General features: G+C 53.9%; 1 protein-coding gene across 3 annotated transcripts in view; it reads right to left on the bottom strand.

Moving 5' to 3' along the window:
• Window positions 1-20,550, bottom strand: part of SYNJ2 (synaptojanin 2) — a 102,647-nt gene that overhangs the window by 43,836 nt on the left and 38,261 nt on the right. For 2 of the 3 annotated variants that reach the window (XM_069598794.1, XM_069598796.1), the window contains exons 3-5: window positions 12,568-12,838; window positions 8,336-8,561; window positions 1,245-1,328 (exon numbers count right to left, since the gene is read on the bottom strand). In XM_069598794.1, coding sequence (XP_069454895.1) covers window positions 1,245-1,328; window positions 8,336-8,561; window positions 12,568-12,838 — 581 coding nt within the window. Of the gene's footprint in view, window positions 1-1,244; window positions 1,329-1,647; window positions 1,703-8,335; window positions 8,562-12,567; window positions 12,839-20,550 lie in introns of those variants that run through there. The other variant, XM_069598795.1, reaches the window with a different exon arrangement.

The following is a 20,550-nucleotide window of genomic DNA, read 5'->3' as shown; positions in this document are numbered from 1 at the left end:
GGTGAGGAATGTGTTCTAAAATTAGCCCATGGCAATGGTTACACAACTCTGTAAATGGACTAAAACCCAGAGAATTGTACAGTTCACAGGCTTCTCCAGGTTTCCCTGTGTAAATTATATCTCAGCTGAGCTGTTTAAAAACACAGCTCTCCTGGGACAGGCTTCAGAGAACACTCTATCCGTCCCCGGAAGTGCCCCTCTCTGCAGCCACTTAATGCCACCAGCTGCCGCACGCGTCTTAGGAGTTTCTTTCTGTTGGAGAAACTGAACGTTCTCAGAGCTTTTTCTGTAGAACTCAGAGCCCACGTAAGACATTCACCCACCTGTCTCCCTGAAGGGCGGACATGCTTCCTTCCCACGGCTGCCAACTGCGTGAGGACAAAGTGCCCACAGCTGAGGCTAGGTCAGGTCAAGGGCGGTGAGACTCGCGTGTCAATGGCTCCCAAGGATCTGGCAGGTGGCCCTGGGCCTCGAGCCCTCAGGAAGAAGGGCCAAAGCAATGGAAGCCTGGCACAGGGGTCTTGTGAGGGCACCTACGTCCCCTCTGGCCAGGGAGGAAGGCCCAAGGGGACGCGGCCAAGACCCTCCTGGGTAGGAACTCACTCAGTGGGGCTGCGTGCTATTCAGTTGACGACAAACATGTAGTTGGCCTCATACCCTGAACACTTCCCAGGAGACAGAAGGCCAAACAGCCCTGGCACCGGCCAGAGCCCCATGTGGAACAGCAAGGGGTATTTTTAGAAATCACGAGAAACTGGTGTGTGGTTCTCAGGTGGCCCAGCAACAGGCACCTTCAAACACCAGACCTGCTGCACGGCCACTGGGGCCCCCAAAACCTTTCAAAGCTTTCTAGGAGGGTCACAGGTCTCAAAAGACATCAGAGGCCACATTTTCAACTCACCAAACTGGGGTCTGAGCAAAGGGAACTGCAATCACACAACGTGGTCCACTTACCCACAGAGACCTCCCACCTCACCAGTGTCATCAGGGAGCTCGAGGTGGGAAAATCACACAACGCCTGTGTCTCTGTGTACAACACCACATACACGTGCAACGCTCACATGCACATGTGCACAGTCATGCATACGTGCACACACACTGACAGCTCAGCTCAATCCAGCTGGGCTGGGGAAAAAGACCTGAAACTGTGCTAGGAAAGAAACACGATGAAAAGAAAAAACCCACACCGGTGTGCAAGAGCAGGTGGACAAGGACACGCCCAGACAGGCTTCCTGATCACTTACCTGAAGCCCTGGCTGCTCCCAAAACAGCGGAACGGAGCCTCGGATCTGGACAAAAGAGGACGCGCCATCATCCATGTAAATCGTCTGCACCGCAGGGAGACAGAAGGGGAGAGGTATTCTTCAATGAAAGCGAACGTTCCGGGGCCGGGTAACGAGATCTGGCTGCTGAGACCCGACACCAGCCAGAGGGAAAGCGGCCGCGGGCTGGGGTGCCCTCTGCCCCTCACCCTGCCTGGCCCGCTCCCCGCCCTGAAGGCCAGCCCAGCTCACGGGCCTGCTGGCCGACCCCAGCCTCCGAGGACGGACGGGAGTTCCCACAACCTGACCCGCCTTCCCCGAAAAGCCCCGCAGTCCCCTCCCCACCAGCTTCAAGAACAGAAGCAGATGGGCTCTGGGACTTAACTAAGACCTTCCTGGAAGCCCTCGACTGTCAGCCAGTCAGCCAGCCAAGTACCAGGCGCCCCTGGAAAAGGACCAGAGGAAGTGAAAGGGACCAGCGGTGGCGCAAAGCCCGGCTGGCAGCACCTGACTGCGCGATCCAGACTCGACCTGACCTCACAGTCGGTCCCGGCCCCACGCCGCTGTGTGCCTAACTGTGTCACAGAGTCCACACACACACACACAACACACACACACACACACACACACACACTCCTTCCGCAACCTTATACACACACGCCTTCCACAAGCTTACACACACACACACCTTACACACACACACCTTCCACAAGCTTACACACACACACACCACATCTTACACACACACACCTTCCACAAGCTTACACACATACACCCCTTCCACACACACACACCTTCCACACACACACACCTTCCACAATTTACACACATACACACACCTCTTCCACACACACACACCTTCCACAACTTCCACACACACACACCATACCTTCCACACACACACACCTTCCACGAGCTTACACACATACACACACCCCTTCCACACACACACACCTTCCACACACACACCTTCCACACACAACACACCTTCCACAACTTACACACACACCCCTTAAGCTTACACACACACACACCTTCCACACACACATACCCCTTCCATAAGCTTCCACACACACACACCCCTTCCACAAGCTTCCACACACACACACCCCTTCCACAAGCTTCCACACACACACACCCCTTCCACAAGCTTCCAGGGTGACAGCACCTGCAGGACACAGGCGATTCTTACAAGTTAAAGTGTCTCCCCCGACCCCGACCCCCACCGCACACAGTTCCTTCAGGGCGTACCAACTCTTCACCTGCCTGCGGGCCCCCACGGATGCTCTAGCACCAGGGAGGTCTAAACGGACAAAAAGTACGGTCCTGAGCATCACGAGGGGGAGGCTACGGCAGCTATCAGTTGCTGCCCTTTATCTGGGTAACTCTACCCTGGCCTGGCAGGGCCGGCCTGGGCGATGCCGCTGGCTCTTTCTATTTCTTACCAGCCTGCTCCCTCACAGAGTAGCTTTCCATGCAGCTAGATCACGCTCAGATCACACATGCATTAGTAATTCTGCAGTGGAGGACCTGAACATTAGATGTGAAGGTTCCCTGGACTACAGGAACCACATGAGCCTGGTCGTCATTAGGTTGGGCTGAAACTCTATCCCTTCATCTCCAAAGGAAAAAAATGCACTGGGTTAAGAACTTGTCTGTTTCCAGATACTGATCACCAGCAAGTGGGTTACCCGCCACTGTTTTACTGACAAAAGCAGAAGAAAGTAGCAGGCTGTTTAAAGTACCGTTGGCTACAAGGAGATTAAATGCATACAACCACGCACACATCCAGACTCTTGAGAGATCACCAATCTGGCCAACGTCTCCACGTAAAGGCAACTCGTAACCGAGCCCAGGATTTGGTGTACGCTAAGGACTTCCCTGGTGGCTCAGATGGTATAGAATCCGCCTGTAATGCAGGAGACCTAGGTTCAATCCCTGGGTCGGGACGATCCCCTGGAGGAGGGAATGGCAACCCCCTCCAGTGTTCTTGCCTGGAGATTTCCATGCACAGAGGAGCCTGGCAGGTTACAGTCCAAGGGGTCATAAAGAGTTGGACATGACTGAGCTACTAACACGTTCGCTTTCAAGGAACTATTACCCTTCACTTTATTTTGTTATTTTAGTCACTCAGTGGTGTCTGACTCTTTGCAACCCCATGGGCTGCAATCCACCCGGCTCCTTGGTCCATGGGGTTTCCCAGGCAAGAAAACTGGAGTGAGTTGTCATTTCCTTCTTCAGGGGATCTTCCCGACCCAGGGATTGAACCTGTGTCTCCTGCTCTGGCAGGCAGATTCTTTACCGTTAAGCCACCTTCACTTTATTTAACAAGCGCTAAAAGCACTGCTTCCAGCGTTAGACCACGCCCCTCCTGAGCTGGAACTTGCACAGAATTAGCTTCAGGAAAACCCCCGACAGGCAGTCCCAGCACTGCAGACCCCACGCCTGGGGCAGGAAAGAAAGATGCCTCCAGATTCCTCCATTCCTCCTCCTGCATGAAAATACCCCGCTCTGTGCCCCATCCTATAGTCAGGAACACCCGTTCTTGGTTCCCAAGGTGACAGGACAGCCCCGACTGTCACCCAGTAGTGACGGATTTGCAGGGCTTTCCTTTCTGGGTGAACACATGTGTTGACGCTAGTGGGAGATTCAACACCTGTGGCCTAGCTTCACAAAGGTAATTTTAACAGCGGGTACCTGGTGGAGGGAAGGGGAGGCAAGATGAAGGGTGAACACAGGTGAGCTTGCGGGCTCTGGGACACCACCAACCTGGGTCTCATGCTCATCTGATTGTGGGGTGGCCTTGGCTATGTTCTTTAACCACCTGAGCCTCGGTTTCCCTCTCTCAACAGAGTTTGCATCACCTGGGTCACAGAGGTGTGGATGAGGCCCTGCAGGGGAGGGGGTGAGTCGGGCAGGGCTCAGGCTGCAGGCAGGAGAGGGAATCTAGTGGGGGAAGACAGAGGCGGGGGTGCCACAGAGCAGGCGGGACTTCAGGAAGGGGGAGTCACGGCAGAGTGTGGCTCGAGGCCAGGCCTGGGACCCCTGGACCTGGCACCTGCATGCCCTCTTTCACAGAGAGGTGGGAGCAGCGACCCAACAACCCCCAAGAGAAAGGGACAGCAGGAAGACTCGCCAGTGGGACTGATGCTTTTCTCTACAAGGCTTTCGGCTGAACTTCTGTTGCAGGATGAGGTGTTTGCAAATCAGTTCTTTCCAGGTCTGCACTCACATCCCTCCCGACCTCCCTGATTAATCAGCGGCCTTATCTTCAGGAGCCAAATATTTAGCTTTAGCTTTTGCTTTCTTCGGGTAGACGAGGGGACCTTCTGGGCTGAGTCACGGTGGCAGAACATGCCCACCAGGCAAGTCCTCTAGCTGAGTGGCCAAGACTCCAGACCCTTCCTCCCTGTCACCAAGGAGACCAAGATGCCATCCACACCTGCACACTGATGTGTGTCCAGAGCACAAATGCACACACAATGTATACACGTGTGCACATAAGCATGTACACAGCATACATATGCTGGCATGCCTCCCACCCCCCCCAACAAAAGCCCCTACCCACAGAGTGCACACACACATAGCCTGCCTTGATGGAGAAGGACTGCTCTTTCCTCTGAGAGAAAAAACTTAAAAGGCAGGAGTGGGTGGTTTGAAACACCTCCCTTTTCTGGCTTCCCAAGAGTCTGATTCAGGAGAAGCCCATTTGCTATCAAGAGTCTCCGCATCGGGGATCCAGCCAGCTCCATCTCGCCCCATCCCTTGTCTGGACGACGGGGGCATCGCGGCCCGTTAACCGCCCTCAGGCGTCTGCTACGGGAGCCCCCTCCCAGCCCATTAGCAGGGGACACAGGCTGGAGGTGACCCACCGGCATCACAAGGGGCTGAGCCGCCAGAGTTAGGGCACCTTCCTGCCTCAGGCTCAGTACCAACCAAAGCCACCACCTGCCACCCTTGGGTGCGGACATGGGGTTTCAGACCTTGCCGTTTCTCTAAATGCCAGGTCAGCAAGCAAGCAACACCTTGTCTTCCTCTTGCCCCGTGGGACTTCTGCTACGGCTCCAGGCTCCTCCTAGCACACAGACCTCTCCCTGCCCCCACCTGCTCTGCTATCTTTCTTGTCTCTCTCCAGGCAGGAGGCTGGCAGCTGAGCACTGACCACTCACCCTGGGAGACAGCCCCAAGATACAGATGCCTGCCTGCGAGGGGCCAGCTGGTTTATTTCCTTCCTGCAGTGTCCCCAGCCGGCAGGTTCAGGATCAAACTAAGGATGTACATCCAGTTGCCAATGAGGATGCTCCTGGCATCGGCTCTGGAAACCGACTCCTCCCTGGTGTCCCCTTCTCCCCCACATGCCAGGGTAGTCAAGCTGTTCAGGGGTGGGGGGGGCCCCCGATGGGCGTGAACCATCCCCAGCTCCTCCCTTCCGTGGTGGAGAGCACAGGGCCCCTGCAGAGCAGCCTGAAATGGACACACCCCATGAGGAACTGCCCTGGCTGCCAGCCCACAACCTCCTGCCCCGTCTGGGTCTGTGAAAATGAAATCACAGGGCTGCAGACACCAGGAGCCGTGGGGCAGGTGCGGTCATCTCTAAAGCCTCGCTGGGCCGCCACGTGGTACTGGAGGCGACAAAACTCCAGATTTGTTGCCCAGAAACTGGGCCCGCGGGGGGACCAACGCAAGTCACCAGGCACCTTAGATGAAACAAAGAGCAGAGGCTCAAGCCCTGTCTGTAGAGAAATAAGAAAAGCAACGACTATAGGGATTTCTCATACAGCTCAGTGTACTACTGCATTTAAAGCAGAGTCCTAATCTGCTAAGGTCAGATGACGCTCTTGCAACGGACTGAATTGTGTCCCCCCACCCACAAAGGATATGCTGACATCCTAACCCCCAGCACTGCAGACGTGACCTGATGTGGACAGAAGAGTCACTGCAGGTACAATTAGGTAAGCACGGTCAGGTTGGGGTAGGACACCATCATCCAACCTGCCTGGTGTCCTGGAAAGGGGAGAAGAGCCACATGGAGGGAGAGAGAGAGACTGGCGCGATGCTGCCATGGCTGGGCCATCTGAAGCTGGACAAGGAGAGGTGGACCCTCCCCCAAGGCTCCAGAGGGGCACGGCTCTGCCCACGCCCTGATTTCGGACTCTAGCTTCCAAAACTGAGAGACAATGCATTTCAGCTGCTTTAAGCACCCCCCACCCCCAACTCCCCCCCTGCCCCGCAATTTGTGGTACTTGTTACAACAGCTCCAGGGAAGTACCACCATCTTCTTGACATTTTCAGTGTTTAAATGTCTTATCTTTCAGGAACGGACAGTGATCAGGAGGGCAGTTGCTTTCCCAATGACTTCCTTGACAAGACACAGTAGATGGGGCCCCAATTTAAAAAAAAAAAACAAAACCCTGGTTGAGGGACTTCCCTGGTGGTCCAGTGGTTAAGAATCTGCCTTCCAATACAGGGGACGTGGGTTCAGTCCCTGGTTGGGGAACTCAGATTGCACATGTCTCAGGGCAACTAAGCCAGCATGCTGCAACTAGAGAAACACCGGCAAACCCAGAGGAGCCCATATACCGCCACACGCCATGACTAATATGACCTGAGGCAGCCAAAACCAAACATACTTATTTTTAAAAAAACCTCATGGTTATAAGAGAGGAGATGGGGGCTATGTTTCCTCTCTCCGTTTTTAAAAAATATTTCTGCGTGTGCCTGGTCCTAGTTGCGGCACGTGGGATCTAGTCCCCTGACCAGGAATTGAACCCAGGGCCCCTGAGTTGGGAGTGCAGGGTCTTAGCCACTGGACCACCCAGTGAAGGCCCATCCTCTGTCATTTTTAACCAGGTGTTCACTTACCAGCCTCATCTATGTCCAGGAGAGCAGACAGTGGGAAAACAGAAGTCACAGGCAAGAATCTGCCCCTGTGACTCATCTTCAGGCTGCTGACTGAGGTCCTCCTACTCAGCATGACCCTTAGAGAACCCTCCCGCGAACTGTGCCTTCGGAAAGCCCAGGCAGCTGCAGCTCACACACCAGGGGCAGGGACTCAAACCTGTCTAAATTAAACCGCTCAAGTCCTGGTAGGAGCCACCTGGTGCAGCTGCAGCAGTAAGAGGGGATGCGAAGTCACATCTCCACTAACTAGACACGGGCTGTTTGCAGCTCGACACGCACAGCAACACCGCACACGTGCCTTTCACGGACTTTCCCTCATGACTTACTCCACTGCCAGTCTACATGGTGGTATTATCCTACAAATCACGTGGTAGCAAAAAACATAAATAAATAAAGCATCTCTGGGAATGAGAACAGAATTTAGGGGGATGAAGTCAGTAAGAGATTAAGCAGATGATTCTACTCCACGGAGCTGAAAGCAACTGATGCCCAACAGAACTTTCACAAACCTCAGCTGCTAAGACTTGCTTCTAGGATGAAGCCTCAGCAGATCAAGAATGAAATATAACTTTCTTCTCTCATCCTGCCATTACTCATCTACTTATATTGTTTCCTGTTTAGTTGCTAAGCCACGTCCAACTCTTTCACGACTAGAGCCTGCCAGGATCCTCTGTCCGTGGGATTCTCCAGGCAAGAATACTGGAGTGAATTGCTGTTTCCTTTTGCAAGGGGATCTTCTCAAACCAGGGATCAAACCCACGTCTCCTGCATTGCAGGCACATTCTTTACCACTGAGCCACCTGGAAAGCCCATTCATCTATTTACTTTTGTCTTAAAAAGATTTTCAAATCCTATTGGTTTATCCATCAGCTGCTCTCTGAATAACCACCACCCTTCCTGATCACAGCAAAAATTCCTGCTGCTTTTTAGCTGCAATTACCCCAGGTAAGCCATGTTTTTCCAGCATGAGAAGAGAATCAAGAAAGAGAACACCACGCAAACCAGAGGCCATGCTTGCAGACAGCCCCAGGGACGCTTTCTGTCCTCCTGGGAGAGTGAGGAGCCACGCTCATCAGAAACTGCCCCCAACACCCCGAATGGAAACACATTTGCTTCGAGTGGGTGCATCCACTCTGAGCCACTGGGGACACCGGGCTGGCCTGGGCACTGACCTGCTCCGTCTCCACGAAGTTGGACACGTGGCCGTCGTCGTTCACGCCGCGGGTGTGGAAGCGAGCGCCGGCACGCTCGCAGCTGATGCGGGAGATGAGGCAGGCCTTGGCCTGCTTGTGAGAGGCATACACCGTGCGGATGGCCACCACCCCGCAGATGACCTTCAGCAGCCAGTCACAGCAGTTCACCTGGTGCTGCCTCAGGGGCACGTGCAGCAGCTGGTTCCTGCAAAACGGAGCCCACAGTGACTCGGGCCGCCTCACACCCTCCAGGAAGCACTGCACCCAGCAAGCAGAGGAGCAAGCAGAGGAGCAAGCAGAGGAGGCGCCTGGGGGCCGTATTCCTGCACTGCACACGCCCCGTGAACGCCACACTCGGGACACGCAGCAAGGATGTCCACGTGCTCTAGAGGCACCCCAAATGGCAGGGCCCCCAGGACGCGGGCAGCGGGAAAGGGCTGCTCCCAGGCATCAGCAGCCGTGACGGGCATCCAGGTGCCCAGGTGCGGGTGTCAGCCAGTCGCTGGGCTTTCAGGGAACCACAAAGGTGCCTCTGTTTACACCACTGCCTTCTGCAGTTTTTGAACACAAATCCCTTCAGTAAAAATTTAATCATGTTTTATGATGAAAGAATAATGATAAAAATAATTAAATATATGCATGTGTATTTAAATTATACAGATCCCACAAGGTGAACACGATGAGAGCATTACAAAGCAATGGGAATTAAATAAAAAGGAAGAGATGAACATAAAACTTAAAGTTCCAGTACTTCCTCCCCAAACCTAGCGGATGGTTCTGGGTCTCTGGCGTCCATGGTGATCTTCATGGGATAATAGCCAGTGTTTAGCAAGGGCACTGAGCTTTATTCTAAGTGCTTTGGGACGGATCGACTCATTTCATCCTCTATCGGCCTAGGTATAGGCATTATCATTCACCCCATTTTACAGATGAAGAAACTGAGGCACAGAGGAGAAACGTTTACCCAAGGTCACAGAGCCAGGTAAGCGGCAGCGTGGCATGGAAGCTGTGCTCTTCAGCCCAAGCCTCTCCCACCGAAGGCCCTACCTATAGAGCCGCACCTGCTCACAGTCACACTGGCTCTCGTGTCTCACTTGCCTCCCCGACACCCACGGGAGCTTACTGAGCAGGTGATGGCTGAGAAGTGGGGATTGGAGTGGTACGAACCTCAGGCTGCTTCCAGACTCTACACGCTTCACCCAGGGGACCTGAGCTGTGTGGTTCTGAGATCCTTAACATGCTCCCCTGGGAGGCAGGGACCCCCACAGTGTAGTGAGCTCGTCTAGATCACAGCGTGCTATGTATTTAAAACAGCAGCACCATTCCTGCCCCGAGCCCTCATCAAAGACGCAGCGCCCTCATTTCTGGAGCAGTGTGCTGGGAGCTCTGACATCCCAGGCGGCTTCTCCAAGCGGCAAGAGCAGCCACTCCCCACTCTCAGGCAGCCTCCTCCCTGACATGGCCACGTGGGCACTAAGGGACACACCGCCCCCCGGGAAGCAGGGCCACGTCTGAGCTCTCACTCCAGGGTGCTGAGCTGCCTGAGAACGATGAGCACAAAGCATCAACTTTACAAAAACACCTTCTCCTCTTCTGAATCCCTCTCTGAAATTCAGCTGATGAACCAACTTTATTGTTGTTCAGCGGCTCAGTCATGTCTGACTCCTTGTGACCCTATGGACTGCAGCACACCAGGCTTCCCTGCCCATCACCATCTCCCCGAGCTTGCTCAAACTCATGTCCATCGAGTTGGTGATGCCATCCACCATCTCATCCTCTGTCATCCCCTTCTCCTCCTGCCCTCAATCCCTCCCAGCATCAGAGTCTTTTCCAAAGAGTCAGCCCTTTGCATCAGGTGGCCAGAGTACTGGAGCTCCAGCTTCAGCATCAATCCTTCCAATGAATATTCAGGGTTGATTTCTTTTAGGATTAACTGGTTGGATCTCCTTGCTGTCCAAGGGACTCTCAAGAGTCTTCTCCAGCATCATAGTTTGAAAGCATCAGTTCTTTGGTGCTCAGCCTTCTTTATGGTCCAACTCTCACATCTGCACTAAATCAACTTTAGTAGCCCAGGTATTAAATCTGTATCAAGGGAAGGTCTCCAGAATGTTCCAGGGACTTCCAGCCACACAGTGATGGCTGCCATCAGTCAGCAGGGGTCAAAGCAACCTTCTGCTAAACAGACAACTCTAAACAATCCCTGCTGTAGTCACACTGGCCTGACTCCTGTAGGAGGACGGCTCATAACCTTGAAGGAAGAGACTCAAACCTATAAAGGAAAAGAGCTTGCATCTCCTTCCAGGACTTGATTGTACCAGGAAGCAGTTATCGGTGGAGAACAGTAACCACCCAGAAAAATGCCTTCACCCACCAAACCCTCACTCTCATGCACCAGCCACGTCCATTGCTGACCTCATCTGACTCCAGATGTGGGCTCAGACCTTGAACCCAGCACCCCTAATGGTGGGTTCAGGCAATCAAGCCCGTGACCACGCAGCCGGGCCTGACTCAGTTGTGGTCAGCTCCACGGGGGATGCCCTGAGCCCAAACACCATGCACCCTCCAGAGCTGGCTTCTCCTGGCCAACTAGAGACAGTCCAGAGTCCATCCGGGACCTCCCCCTTCCCAAGTCCCTCTCAGTCTTCACTCGGTGATTTCCTGCTTTGTCTTTCTCTTCCCTGTGTACCTCAAATCTCCAACCACAGAGCTGGCACAAGGAAGCCTGGGAAGAGTAGGTACAAAGGGTGATGCAGATTCCCCAGGCATTCAAGGCTTGTTACAGCTTCTGAGACCTCTAGCCTCGGCTCATCGGGCAGTCCCAGCTGAAAACGGCCCTGTGGCCCAACAAAGACCCCTTCATAATCCACAGCCCCTGCGTCCCTGAGCTTGGCTCCCTTCAGGAGCACAGACACCCACAAAACGGAGCTAGTGATTCAGACACACCGTCCGGCGCACCGTCCGTCGGACCTGATATCCAGAGTGTGGTCCTTGAACCAGCGGCCCTGGCACCACCGTTGGCTGCTTGCTGGAAATGCAGAGTCTCAGGCCCCAGCCCAGTCCTGCTCAATCAGAATCTGCATTTTTAACAAGATTCACGTCCTTGACGTCTGAGCACGCTACTACTCACTCAAACCCCACATAACCAGAGAACCTAAGGGGATCTGGGGGACAGGGAGCATGGGCACGTACAGAAGGACACTGTGAACCCCTCTTTCTCCAAGTGGAAGTCAGGAACTCACCTGTGGGGTCCCAAGCGCCAAGGAAAGTACACTTAACAGGTGATGAAACCTGTGACCTCCTCTGGGCAAAGGGAGGAAGGAACAAACAGGGCACAAAGATGGCTCATCAGCCCTGACTCAGGGCTGGAAAGGCCCCGAAGGCCAGCATTGGAACCAAGAACACCCCGTCCTGTGAGACATCTCTGAACAATTCCTACAGCGGGACTTTCATCACTTCTGCTTCTGGCTCAAATCTCCTGGTAAATCTGAAGGGAGCAGCTCCATTGTATGCAAATCACCACGCCCACCCCTGGTCTTCCATAGGACCTGTCAAAGGTCATAACCCCCAGGGCCCACAAAGGGTGACAACTGACACATTTAGGTGTCATCCACACCCCGCTGGTCTCCGAAGGGGCCCATTACTGCCCATCACCTTGGCAGGATGACTTGGCTCTGCCACAGAAACCGACAGGTTTGGTTGTGGGATTAACAGCCTGGGACCTGGAGCCAGGATGCCTGGGTTCAAATTCCCTGCCTCATTCAAGCCTCAGTCTCCTCACCTGTAAAATGGGAATAACAGACCCTACCTCATTGTTTCCTATGAGGAGTATGTGAGTTATGACCCACAGAGAACTTAGAAGAGTGCCTGCTTTACAAACGTCTGTACGCTGGAGGATCACCACGAGAACTGAGGGGACCGGGGAGGCGCTGAGCACAGGCCCAGGCACTCAGGGAGCACCGGCAGATGGCGGCACTTGTGCTCCTTAGTTCCGGAGCAGATTTTCCTCCCGGAGTCTACATAAGACCACACTGAACACCCTCCCTGATGCCAGCGGGGGCTAGTTTTCCTCTCATGGTGCAGAGAGCGTGGGCACCAATCACAGCTCCCGCAGGTAACCCACGTGCCCGGGGCTGATGCTAAGAGACAGAAGACGCAGGTGCTCATCAGAGCCCGCCCTCCGTGTGAGCCGGGGCAGAGGACCAGGGCCTCACCAGAAGAAGGAGTTCCCCCACTCGGAGCTGTCGTCGCCCTGCTTCTGTGCCCGGACGGTGAGGTCGAAGCAAGACCCATCGTTGGGCCAGGAGAAGTAGAAGACCCCTGAGTTGAGGATCTTCCGCAAGGCCGCGAGGCGGTCCTCCTCCTTGGCCTCTTCCTGGAGAGGGTAAAAGTCGGTGGCGGTGATTTTGTAGATCTCGGCCTCTGGGATTCTGCCCACGGATGTGCAGCCTGTCACCAGAACCAGGAAGCTCAGGGAGGTGCCACCTGGAAGGCAAGTGAGACACGGGGACTGAGGATCGCAGGTGGTGACATGGGCAACGGACAGCTGCAACCACGAGACGGACTCCCTATTCTCTCCCTCACCTCCCCGCACCCCGCCTTCAGCTGAGGGATCCGCCTGCCACCTGAGCCCAAAGCCTGGAGCCATGGTTCCAGAACCCAGCCCGGCCCATCAGCAAGAGAGCCACCTGGACCCTGTCAGAAACTGGAACTCTCAGCCCCACCCCGCCAGGCCTCAGGGGCAGGGCCAGCACCCTGCTCTTAACAAGCCTAGGGGTTCCAGGAGGGTCCTCCCCCTACCTCCAAGCCTGAGATACTGCCTGCAGCCTGCCCAGCCCACACCCCAAGCCTCTCAAATCCACCCTCCCCACTAACTCCCAAGGCCCCCAGGGCTTGGTTCTCCAAGCACCACTAATGGAGCCGCCTGATCGCAGACGGACTTCCTGCCTCTCCCCACCACACAGCACAGAGTCCAGCCGCTCTTATGGGCCATCTCTGTGGCTCCCCCAAAGCACCCTGGCATCCCTGGACTTCTACCAGCAAGGCCTTCCTTCCCACTCACCTTCCTGCCCCCACCTTCTAGACCAGCTGGGGCCTCCTTGATGTCTCCACCCACCCCACCCCCTTCCCAGGAGAACTCCTCTCCACCCTTCTGGGGTCAAGTCTGCAGCACCTCCTCCAGGGAGCCTTCCCTGCTCTCCTGAGACACCACCAGGTGCCCCTTAGACACTGCGAGGAGCACTCAGATGCTCCCTCTTAGTTCTCATCACACACAAAGCTAACAGCCTCCTTCCCTGCACGTGTCCCCCAGCCGACTGGGGGTTCCTTAGGCTCTGGTTGTCATATCCCGGCAAGCCGGCACTTCACACAGCAAGTGTTTGATGAAAACGCCCTAAATAGGCCAATGAGACAGCGGCTCAAGCCCCCTGGCTCCTCCCCGTGAAAGGCTACCCCAACCACTGCAGACCCTGTTGTTCAGAGGAGGAGAGACATCCTCCTTCTGGGGACCCCACCACACCACCCACGGCTGTTTTCTGTTCCATGTCCCCAGAGTGCAGCAGGTCCAGGCACACAAAGGTGCTCGAAGATGCGCTGGGGGCAGAGACGGTGGGCACACTGACCCACTGCCCTCTATTTCAGGAGAAGGCCCAGGAGACAATTTGGTGGGTAACTGGCCTCGAGGGACTGGCGTGATTCCGGCAAGCCGGCCAGAATCCTCATCCCACTGAGGTTTAAGGGACTTGCTCCCATCAAGACCTACTCCGGATGACCTGTGGTCAGCGTTCTCAGATCTCTGGACACTCCGCTGAGACCCCGAAGCCTGCCAGTCTCTCTGCTCACCCACCCTAGATCCGCCCCCCTCCTCACACTTCACAGGAAGACAGCACTGCTGTGGGCCAGGGAACATCCGGTTTCATTAAAGACCCCTTCATTCAATAAATAGGTCACCCACTCCCATAGGCTTCGGGCGTAGGGGAGGAGGTCACATAAAACAGGCGACCATGCTGGTTCACAAACCACCTCTCGGGTCATGTGACCAGGAAACCTTTATTTCTTTATTTTCGGCTGTGTTGGATCTTGGCTGCAGTGCGGGCTTCTCATAGCAGAGCACAGGCTCCAGGGCATGTGGGCTTCAGCAGTTACAGCACACGGGCTTAGCTGCTCTGCGGCCTGTGGGATCATCCCAGACCAAGGCTCAAACCTGCGTCTCCTGCCCTGGCAGGCGGATTCCTTCCCACTGAGCCACGAGGGAAGCCGGGGAAACCACTTTGAAACAGCATAAGAATAAGGCCGTCTATGGGGTTGCACAGAGTCGGACACGACTGAAGCGACTTAGCAGCAGCAGGAATAAGGTGGTTATGGCTGTGGACAGTGACAGGGGTCAGGGGCCGAGTCTCTTAAGGAGAACCGGTGTCGTTTCTGGAAAACAGGTGGGGTTTGTGTGGGGCTGACGGCCTGTGCTAGAACCAGCGCGCAAGCATCTCATCTGGCTCCTCATGAGCAAGGCGGAGTTCAGGAACCGTCCCCTGGCACGGGCCAGAGGACAGCCCAATGGTTGAGGATGCGCGCCCGGGACTGGACGCCGGAAGGGGGCGGGTCCCGGGGGAGGATGGGCAATGCTCCTCTCTACCTCTCCACCCGCGTCGTGCAGCGGGTTTCTAGTCCCGCTTCCTCAACAGCCTCTGCGTGGGGGGACCGAGTCCCTGGCAGGAGTCCCAGGTTGCTCTGAAGACAGCAGGCACTTTCTGTGCAGGGCAGCGGCCCGGGGGAGGCTCGGGGCGGGCGTGCGTGCGACAGCAGGCGTGAAAAGGCTCTTGAAATAAATGAGCGCAAGGGGAAGGGCCGTCACCACCGAGGAGGCAGTCCTGGGCCGAGGGGCTCGGGAGAAGATGCAGGAAAGAGCCGCTGCGTGGGAGCAAGCTGGAAGCAGATGCTTTAGTGACCCTCGGTCCTCAGGGATGCTTACCGTGTGCCAGGCAGTGCTCCACAAACCCTCAACGGGGAGGTCCCATTTTACAGGCAGGGACATGGAGGCACAGGGAGGGTGAGTAGCCTGCCCAAGGCAACACAGGGGGGAGCTGGGATTCAAAGCCACTTTCTAGCCCACCCCAGGCAAGTCACTCAAGCCAAGTCTGGTTCCAGGGCCGGGGGCTCCTGACCATGTCCTTGCAGAAGAAGTACAGCCAACCTGTCTAAGAGCACCACTGTTTTAGACTTGGGGACTGGCCTGCGAGGAGCTGAACTGCCTGTCCAGTGCACAGCTCATCTCTGTTGGACCCAAGATGCAAACAGGGGTCTCACCTCGGCCGAGGCTCCGTCCAGCCCTGCGGGCTGGTGGCCTTCAACCACTTCGGCAGTTGTCTAAGAATTGTGGTTGGCCAATGCTCCCCTCGCTCATTTTCAAATTGACACCAGAAGTTTTCATCATTAGTTTAAATGGTTGTGAGTAATATATTTTCCAGCATGTGCTAAATATTGACGTGTAAAAATAAAACTGTTGTGGGCCTCTGTACCAGCATCCAGAGGAATCCAGGTGGTGATTTATATTCATCATCATCTATTTTTTTTAAGGAATCATGAACAAGATCTTCTTGAACAGATGGGATTTTTACTCCTATTTGCCACGCACTTTCCCCATGGAATTTCATCCTAACGTTACATTCTGTGCTTCACTCGATCATATTGTACAGCACTTTGATCCTAAAGTCCCGAGTCTTTAAAAAGTTTTTCTTCGGGCTTGAGTTATCCCTACAATGATTTTCAGTAGAGATTGGTCAAACAGTGTAAACAAAACATTTTTGTTAAATGATCATTTAACATAGAAAGTAAAGATTTGCTGGAAAGGCTTCTCTTAATGAGATGAATGGTATTTCTCATTCATGGGCACATATTTATTGGTAGAATGAAACTAGATTCCAATTCTGGTTCTATTTTTCATTTTTACCAGTGTAAACGCTGAGGAACCTTGTTCGCATTGATAAACAGATGGGAACAGAAAGGGCTTCATTAGAGAAACGTCACTCAATTCTTCAAAGTCCTTCTGAGTTACATGTTAAGAAAAAAAGAAATCACAATGAATTATTGACACAAGGGCTGTTAATGTGTCAGCTGACACCCCACTTCTTCCATTTTGTGGAAAGAAAACAATTGACTGTCATCTGACTTGTCAACAAATCTGTCACCTAGTCATTGAGGTGACTGACTTGCTCAGCTGCTGATGATATTCTGAATTGTCCCTTTGGTTGGCAACCTAGAGGTGTTTACGTCTGGAACAACACAGCATGGTGAGATGCTGTGCAAAGTAAGACAGCAGAAGGGTGGTTATGATGGAACAGGGAGGGTGAGAAGCCAGCTCCACATCCCAGGACGTTCTTGGGCAAACTGAGGACCGGGAGGCGCTGAGGAGCAGAAGTGGTTTTCCTCAGATCTAACTACATCCGTGCTCACAGTCTCCGTGACCCCAAGAAAACGGCCCCTCAGCCTGGCAGGGGTCAGTCAGTCCTGGTTATCACCATGCCCCCCATCTGTGTAAGAGCCCCCTGGCTCTCACGCGCTGCAGGAGGTGGGGAGTAGAGAGCAGGGCTGTCAGGATGCTGTCGGCCCCTGAGCCCACACAGAAGGTGTCTCCAGGGGTAAAACAGGCTGGCAGGACTCACCTGCCCCAGGCGAGGGAGAAATCCCCTCTGAGGTCACCTTGAGCACGGGATCCCAGCTATGTTTTCAGTAACTCGGGATCAATTTTCTCACAGCCCAGAAGTGAAATGGGCCTTGGTGGGGGAGGGGAGGGGGGGCCCACTTGGGGGTTGGGGGTCTCAGACGTCATCAGTCAAGGCTGAGTCTGGGGCCTTGAAACCAGATAGGATGTTGAAGCAAGGCAAAGACAAGTCAGGCTCGCCTTGGCCTGAGAAGACAGGGCTGAGCACGCCTTTGAACAGCCTGCCTCAGGCTTTCAACAGGCAAGCCTCAGGCCGTCTCTGGGCACCAGACCGGCTCCCCATCCCTTTCAGCTCCGACTCTCTGGTTCCAGGGCTCCAGCCACAGCAAGACCATGCCTGGGTCAGAGGATACTGGCCAGAGTCAGGTGAAGTTGTGGCGAGGGCAAAAAATGGGTCACAGACCAAAAAGATGTCTATGCCAGAACTGGGAAGGCCATACCCGCACACAGAGGCAGCCTGGGTGAGCAGGGTAGGGCAGTGGATTGCAACTACCTCAAATGGCAAGCCTGCTCCAGTATTCTTGCCTGGAAAATTCCATGGAGAGAGGGGCCTGGTGGGCTACAGTCCATGGGGTCTCAAAAGAGTCGGACATGACTGAGCACATTATATATACAGGTTAACTGGGATGGGGTTTCAGTTTGAGACAATGAAAGATGTTCTAGAGAAGGACGGTGGTGATAGCTGCTCAAAAACGTGAATGGCCTTCATGTCACTGACGTGTAATGCTTAAATGGTTAAAATGGTAACTTTCAGGGACCTCCCTTGTGGCTCTGCTAGTAAAGAATGTGCCTGCAATGTGGGAGACCTGAGTTCGACCCCTGGGTTGGGAAGATCCCCTGGAGAAGGGAACGGCTACCTGTTCCACTATTTTGGCCTGGAAAATTCCATGGACTGTATATAGTCCACGGGGTCGGAAAGAGCTGGACATGACTGAGCGACTTTCACTTTCACTGGTGGTCCAGTGGCTAAGATGCCACGCTCCCAGTGCAGGAGGCCTGGACTCAATCCCTGGTCAAGGAATCAGATCTCACAGGATCTGATTGCAGGATCACAACCAAAGATCCTGCAAGCCACAACCAAAATCAAAGATCTCGCATGCCATAACTAAGACCAGGAGCAGCCAAACAGATAAATAAGTAAGTAGTTTTTAAAAAGGGTAAATTTTATTATCTTATGTATGTTAGTTGCTCAGTCACGTCCAACTCTTTGCAATCCCATGGGCTGTAACCCTTCAGGCTCCTCTGTCCATGGGGTTCTCCAGGCAAGAGAATCCCACTGGAGTGGGCTGCCATTCCCTTCTCCAGGGGATCTTCCTGGCCCAGAGATTGAACCTGGGTCTCCTGCATTGTAGGCAGGTTCTTTACCATCTGAGCCACCTGGGAAGCCCTATCTTATGTATATTTCATCACAATTTGTAAAAACCTCCAAAACCTCAATTTAGAAATCCTCTCTCTCAAGAGAGCCGTCTTCAAAGCCCAGCTCCAAGTCAGAGCTGTCTGGGAGAAACTCCAAGCCCTGCAGGGACAGGTCCCGAGTTTTATCCAGCCGTGGCCACTTGTCATCCGGCCGGGAAGGTCGGGCGCTGGGGCCACCATGAGTCACAAGCACACACAATGGTTCATTCAGAGACAGTGCCGGGCGTGTTCTGCGTTGGAATTTCTCTGTTTGCTCAGCCTAGGAGTTCTCTCCCCAGCCAGGTACAAGGGATCTCAACCCTGGGTGCCGATACACCAACCCCGCCTCTTGACTGCCGGTCTGGGATCCTCTCAGATCTGTGAACAGAGGACCTGGGAGCTGACGCTTCCCCACCTGTGAAGTTGGCAGCTGTGGCCGGAGGAGCCCGAGCCGCCCGCCCCCACCCCTTACCAGCGAGCTCAGAATCCTGAATACCTGGATCCACCAGGTATGTGTCCCCTCCCTGCCGAGAACACGAGCGCGGTGAAGGCAGTGGTGTGCTGGCTAATTTCACCAGCTTCCGGGAGCCGGCTGAGCACAGCGCATCCCAATTCCATCCTGGCCTGAAACCACCCATGCTGGATACACTTACACGACGGAAACTGACAAACACAGACTGTCAGGGATTCCCCACCAGAGAGCCGGTAATGACCGGCCCACCACTGGGTATAAGAGTTAAATTACTAAGACTGATGGCCATTTCAAGACTTGCTAGAGAATACTGCATTTTCCAAATCTCAAAGGAGTCCTAAAGACTGTCAAAGGTCCCCCTCCAGAGGTGGTCCATCCTGCAGTGACTGCCCAGAGAAGTCAGCCGTGAGCTGACTACCACCAGGAGTCACAGACCCAAAGGTACTCAGCCTGGGCCCCATGCCTAGTTCTCCCTGAGAGACCCCCTGCAGGACAGCCCTTTGTACCCACTTGGTACCCAAGTTCAGTCCATGTTCATTTTCTCAGGTATTAATAAAAATCTTCAGAACTATGTAAGATAGAGATGAGGCAGTTTTCCTGCTTTTAGAGGTGTGAAAACAGCCCTCGAGATATTGAATGAACTAAGAAGGTCAGTCTGTCGAGAAGCTGAAATTAGACTTGAGGAGGGCTGTCTGGTGGAAGACTTACAGGACTGTCAAGTACAGCTTTACAGGCTGTGCACTGCCCAACTCCAGGAAACACAGTTCAACAGAGACCTCAATGTGTTCAACCTCCAAGGCTATGAAATAGGGAGGCCTTGAGAGCTTAGGGGAAGAGGGAGTTAAATCCCTATAATCATTGGGATAAATTCTTTTTATAGCAATAGTCTCACTTTCTATGCCTTGTATTGTGTATGTGTCAGGAAGCCCAATTCTCATATCCATACATGACTACTGGAAAAACCATAGCTCTGACTATATGGACCTTCCTATATTCACTGGAAGGACTGACGCTGAAGCTCCAATACTTTGGCCATCTGATGCAAAGAGCCAACTCATTGGAAAAGACCCTGATGCTGGGAAAGGTTGAAGGCAAGAGGAGAAAGGCGCAACAGAGGATGAGATGGTTGGATGGCATCACCGACTCAATGGACATGAGTTTGAGCAAGCTCTGGGAGATGGTGAATGACAGGGAAGCCTGGTGTGTTGCAGTCCATGGGGTCACAAAGAGTCGGACATGACTGAGTGGCTGAACAACAACAGGAAGCCCAACTCCAGGGCTTATCATGGGGACTCCAACCCCTTCCTGCTAGCATTTCAGAGAGGAAGGAGGGACTCTGAGCTCTCCGGGGAAATCTACGATCTTCTGAACATTTCTTAATTTCTAACATAAAAGGCTGTGTTCACTTAGGTAGACTGAAAGAGAACAACTTCCCCAAGTTAATTAAGAACCTGAGCGGAAGTCTCTCTCTGTACAGAGACCTTCAGTCTAAAAGAGTCAAAAGGGGGCCCACCTCCTACTCGGGCTGGTCATGCTGGTGGCAGACGAAAGCTGGAGTTTCACTCTGTACTGCCAGCACCCTCAACAGATGGGGAAGAAAACACAACACATCGT

This window comes from Ovis canadensis, chromosome 8 (genome assembly GCF_042477335.2).
Source record: "Ovis canadensis isolate MfBH-ARS-UI-01 breed Bighorn chromosome 8, ARS-UI_OviCan_v2, whole genome shotgun sequence".
NCBI lineage: Eukaryota > Metazoa > Chordata > Mammalia > Artiodactyla > Bovidae > Ovis > Ovis canadensis.
The sequence above is the reverse complement of the archived record's forward strand: the minus strand, read 5'-3'. Positions and strand labels throughout refer to the sequence as shown.